The sequence below is a fragment of the Salminus brasiliensis genome, chromosome 18 (assembly GCF_030463535.1).
Source record: "Salminus brasiliensis chromosome 18, fSalBra1.hap2, whole genome shotgun sequence".
NCBI classification, from domain to species: domain Eukaryota; kingdom Metazoa; phylum Chordata; class Actinopteri; order Characiformes; family Bryconidae; genus Salminus; species Salminus brasiliensis.
In genome coordinates this window covers 29,318,556-29,324,564 of record NC_132895.1, presented here as the reverse complement: position 1 = coordinate 29,324,564, position 6,009 = coordinate 29,318,556, and the positions used below count along the sequence as shown (strand labels likewise).

At 43.2% G+C, this 6,009-nt stretch overlaps 1 protein-coding gene across 1 annotated transcript; it reads right to left on the bottom strand.

The window, feature by feature from the left end:
* On the bottom strand, positions 1-6,009 carry oaz1b (ornithine decarboxylase antizyme 1b). The gene is given in 6 exon segments (XM_072661940.1): positions 1-1,129; positions 1,625-1,710; positions 2,173-2,345; positions 3,959-4,045; positions 4,047-4,098; positions 5,804-6,009. Coding segments are annotated over 6 exon segments (660 nt in total). The 5' UTR covers positions 5,935-6,009; the 3' UTR covers positions 1-998.

Sequence of the window (6,009 nt, the reverse complement as noted above, 5' to 3'; positions counted from 1 at the left end):
TTGTTTTTTCACCTTTTTATTATCACAGAAGCACAACAGGTACCACTATGCGAGTGTACATCAAAAACATCCAAACCACCAGGGAGCAAAAAACAAAAACTATAAGAATGTGGAGAAGGAATGCTAGCTTCATGAGAGTAGCACAGCAGAACGGCTTCAAAAAACAAAAACAAACGAGGCTCAACGTTGGACTCACGAGAACAGAAAAGAGGTAAAAGCACTTTGGATGTCACCCCTCCTCCTGACCTTCTAGATTTGTACCATTTCGTTCAGCTGACTCGCCTGCTCCGCGGTCCCACCGAGCTGTGAAGTACCACAAGGTCGCCAATCCAGAGGTAACAGCAAAGCGCCGGGTATGGTAAGGTATGTGTCGACTACCAATTCAACAGTTTTGGACACATCGAAGAGGGTGGGATCACTTTAAAAGCACACGAGCCAATCAAAACGCAGTGCTGACGTACCCAGAAGTGTAAACTGAATGACCTATTTGCTTTTTTTTTTTTTTTTTTTTTGTACATTCGAGAAAAACGAAAACTGACTTACTTTTTAATAAACAGATTGAGCAATAATAATAATAATAATAATAATAATAATAAAAAAGGAACACACCGATTGATTTTAGTTTAAATACGCGGTGAGAATTGCAATTTGCTTGGAGCTCCCTTACAGGACGATTCCCTCGTAACGAGAACGTAGACGAAACTGATAAACACAACTGGTTGAACAGGGTGTGGAGTGGGAGAGCGAGGGAGGAATGACGAGAGGAGTGAGAAGAGAGATAAAACTCAGCCAAAAATGACCAAAAATAATTCAGCAGTATTTAAAACACAAAAGCCAGAAGCGCTCACTGTATAAGAGGGCTACAAAGTGGAAGGGGGTGGGACTTATGTGGAGGTACGGGGAAAAGGAGAATAAATGGGGTCATGTGAGGAGACAGAACGAAAGGGTGAAGGGATGTTGGGAGGGGCGGCGGCTGTCGAAGGTCTTGGGTTCTGGAACTAATCTTCATCCGAAGAATCCCTGTCGAAGTTGTAGGCCATGAAGAAAACATCAGGTCGAGATGGGACGGGGGAATGGCCCGGATTCACAATCTCAAAGCCCAGAAAGCTGAACGTACGCACCAGCTTAGCTGCGGACGGGAAAGAGAGGAAGCAAAGGGTTAGAAGAAGAATTTCAATTGCTGTATAAAACTGCTATGTTACACAGGCCAGATTTCATATATGGACTGGGTTTACAGTGAACAAGGGTTGCCTAGAGTCAGTGCCATAAGTATTTGGACAAGCGAAGTCTTGAAACTGAGCAATCCAGATGCAAGTCAAGCCTAAACACCCATGACCCAGTTCTACTGGTAGCCAAACATGCGCATCTCCCAACAGTACCTCCAACATGTTTGACAGATGATGGGGAAGGCTTAATCAAAAGTGGGGGGTCGCTGTCCAAATACTGAGAGACCTGACCTGTATATATTAATATATTAAATAAATAAATAAAAAAGGGTTGCATGAACCCTCTAAAAAAAAATAATAATAAATAAATAAATAAAAGGTAGACTTGGACACTTTAGATAAGTAATGTGAAACAAAGGGGGAGACAAAGGACCAATTATGCCATTAAGTGGACATACCACGATCGTCTCTGTTCTTATAAAAGCAGACAAACACGCTGACAACTTTTAGATGTTCTTCAGCAAATTCCAGCAGAGAAGCAAAGCTAAAAGAGATAAAAAAAGAAGAGCATTAGACACACATTTATCAACAGCACAGGAGTTCTCACATTCATCTCAATCTAACTGATCTATGGTCACCTAATCAGTTTATACTGAGGAGTGTGCGTGATGGCTTCGGTATGCACTTGTTTCTCAGCTCAGATCTGCAGAGATCCCCGTCTGCACTGTAATTTGATCGGATCGGATTTGCGTGTCCAAACATTGCATACCTATCTGCATGGATTACTGTGGGAAGCATGTAGGTGCTTTCTTTTTTAATACGCTAAGGCTGGAGTCCGCTCTGGATTAGACGTGATCCCCGTCCGATTGCATTTCAAACCAGGATTCAGTTTGTCTGTCCAGACTATCAAAAAAATCAATCTGGATACAATTTAGATCCGCCAAAACGGTCCGGAACATAGCCTTAGCACCGTGCTAATTTCCAAACTATCACCCAAGCCCCTTACCTCTCTTTGCTGCCCTCCGGGAGCGGCTCGTTGGATATTTCGACGTAGAGGCCGTCCCCGCGAAGCACCGCCTCCCAGTGAATAACCCGGGAGACGGTGGGCCGGCTCTGGAAGTGCAGTATTCCGGGGCGACCGGCCCCAGCAGGCTGCTCCGTCACAGTCAACTTCCTGTCCTGCTCACAGACAGAGCGAGAGAGCGCGAAAGCAAAGAAAAAAAAAAAAAAAGCATCTTGATTACAATTACTATTATAAGACATTAAACACTTAATTGTAATTAAAATTCCTAATCTGGAGCTGTGATTGGACAGGAGGCATATAGCACACGTGAGAACCCACTGTGATTGGTCAGGAGGCTCATATTCAGGGCAGTGGTTTAATACTAGGGGTCATGACACTAGTGGGTCACAGGGCAGAAAGTCAGAAGTGGCTGGGGTGACTAACAAAGTGATTTGAGGCAGGCAGGCAGGCAGGCGCGCACACACACACACACACACACACACACACACACACACACACACACTTCCCATCACATGACCTTGTGGTGTCTGTGTGCAAAGAGAGTACATACTCTCGCGCCTCAACAAGGTTTACATTCGTACAAGTGTGTGTGTGTGTGTGTGTCTGTGTGTGTGTGTGTGTTATGCCAGCTGCAGACTGACCTACTAGAACATTCCTCACACATTCATGCTGCCTGCTTGGTTTCTTCCTCCGCTCACACACAGGTTCTCACATAGCTTCATTTACAGTTACATTGAAGAACCCATATCCTATATTTTCATGTGTTTTACTCCACCTTGAGGTCAGCATATAACATTTTTATCGACTTACAATCCAACCACCTCTGTAATTTGTTTCACACAACCATTTTTCTACCTCTTCATATCCTTATAAAGAAGCAGCCCGTTTTTGGCACTGTGCCTTTAAGGCAACGTTCACACACCAGGTAAAAGTCGGCCAAATACGATCTCGCAGTGCGAGTCTAAACAGCCAAATCAGGATTCACAGAACACTGACGTTTCACACCATGGCCTCTTTGAGAGAGGTATCCTACGACTAATGTATACTAATGCGAGTGGGAGGGGCTACACTGTTAGATGCACGTTAAAGGCTCGTTTTATTTTTATTTTTTATTTATTTTTTTTTTTTAAGTTTAGGTTCCATCACTGAGTTTACATCACACTCCCATTTTAAACAGAGTGAGAAAAACCTGAAATCTGGGTTTTCACAATAAGAGCCCTTCCAGCCATTTGACATTTACACAACAGTTGAGGGCTAACGGTTTGCAGTAGTAAACAGGGCTAGCCCAGCCTTCTGCCTCTGTAGTCTGTATGCAGGTTATTTACATCTGCTTTTATTAAACTCTGCCCGGCGGTTATCTGGTGACCAGCACCTCAAACTAACTTGATAAGCCACGCCCATATCCAGGTTGTTATCAAACGTGAATAAATAAAGAATGATTAAATATACAAATTCTCATGGCAGAAGAAAGTGGGGTTTTTTTTGTATGCAAACATTTATTTAGCAAGAATTATGCACCATATGGTATTTAATACATAGAATATACATTTTATAAAACACTTCCAACATAAAACAATGGATGCCAGCCAGGAATAGCTCCTGGGCAGGGTGCCAGCTAATCCCAAATGTTATATAATAATATTTTTACTCCTTTTTTTTTAATGATTTATTTTTAAACTTTATATATGTACACATTTAAAATATATATATACATATTTTTTTATTGACAGTACAAATCAAACACATGCATGCGCACTCATATGCTCACCGAGTACAACGGCCGAGCTGTGGGAGGGTGATCCCGTGTGCCATTCCCTCGCCCACCTGGGATCTTCAGGGGTGGGAGAGGGGCATCAGGAGCACCACAGAGGCCCGGGACCAGGGGTACTACTACAGCGTAGAGACAGACTGGAGGAGAAAACACACACACACACACACACACACACACACACACACACACACACACAATGTGTTATAACAAGCACATACACCTCAGTTCATCACGCTCCTGCTGTGATCGATCTGCGAGTGGTGTTCATCATCCTCCTATCAGTTGGTTCTGGTAACGAACTCTGAGTGCTAACCTGCGAGACTAGACAGCAAGCTGATGTTGACAGGTCACGGCCCGATCCCAACCCCAGACCGAAGAAGGAAAAAAAAAAAAAAAAAAAAAAAACCATACACCCACTCTCCACTATGAACTGGACACACACACTTTCTGTTACTACACAATATACGGATTAGTGAGCTGTACGTGATAAATGACTATAACAAGCTTTGAGCACCGAATAATCTGTAGCAAGCCACTGTATGAGATATTGTGACCTACTGAATCTTTTATGGGGAATTAACAGTCCGCAAACTGCAATTTTTACATCACTAAAACAAAAACAGGCTGTTTGCACGACCGTGACTTTAAGACTGACATGCAAATGAGCCCTGCCCTGACTGGATGCTGCACCGGGCCGCATTTCAACAGCGGTACGGCCTGAAACGCTCCTCAAAAATGACATAACTTAAACGAGGAAGGGGGAAACTGCAAGGTGTCGGTTTTTCCATGACCTCACAAAAACAACAGCTCAGTTTCTACACTACGTTATTGTTTTTTATTATTATTTATCTTTATTGATTTATCCATCACAGTTTGTCTTATTGTTTCTTTTTTTAAAATTTTATTAACTTTTTTTTTTTATTATTCCCTTCCAGGCAGGGTCCTTGGGTCAGCCTCCTAACACTACGCTCTCCTACCTGTGTAACAAGATTTAAACGAAAATCCACTCTGAATAAGAGCATCAGAGAAACGTCGTAAACGTTTTATTATTTATTAATTATTACAGTAATGAATTCATGTAAGATCATTAAGTACGCGGTTCGTTTGCACTTAACAAAACCGCAACGTCACCACCGGAACACAAGGCCATTGTGACGCATCAGTCAAACGGCGGAGACGTCACAAACGACGTTGCGAAAACGTTCTCAAAAACGACAACGTTTTCAATCCAATTGAAAAACCAAAACGAAACAACCTCACGTTACACACCTAAGAGACCGATTACAGCCACATTTAAACAACGTTTAAGAAACATCACCGCCGGCCTAGCTAAGCTATGCTAAGCTAATCCTCAGCTGGCCTTTTAAACGTCGTACGTTAGCGCAGCACAGCTTAGCATGACTGCTTCGTCATTTGATTCCCAAGAGAAAAAACGACCACTACGTCTTCATGACATGATCCAGACACCTTGTAGATACTCGTAGAAACGTCTGGAGTGAATGTTAAGCCTCATATTTTTCAACATAACTGTCGACGAACCTTTCGGTATCAGCTAAACCGAAATCTGACAGAAGCTAGCTGGCTAGCTAGCCGGTCGCTAAGGGAAGCAAATCGAATCGACTCGACTCGACTCAAGAATCGTAATGAAATTAATCGGTCGAATAAAATTATATTCTAATACGACATTAGAGGGTTTTTAAATGACGAAGTTGTATTTACGCGATTACCAGCGAGATCCAAGACAGATAAGACCGGGGTAGGCCTGGCTATGCTAAGCTAGGCTAGGCTAGGCTAGGCTAGGCTAAACCCTTCCCCCACCAGCTTCAGTTTTTTTCCACTTACTTGCCGATCATGTCACAAATATTACTACTACTCCTTAAAGCGTCCATTTTTGGCTGATCTTGACTTTTTCCTTCTTTCTCGCGAGCAAAGCAGTGACTGTTCAGGATCCGCTGGAGGTTGGATTTGACCATCCGGCCCCGGGACGTTTCACGGCCGCCTCGCTCTGCTCTCGCCTCGGCTACGAAGTGAAGGCTAAGCCGCTGTAG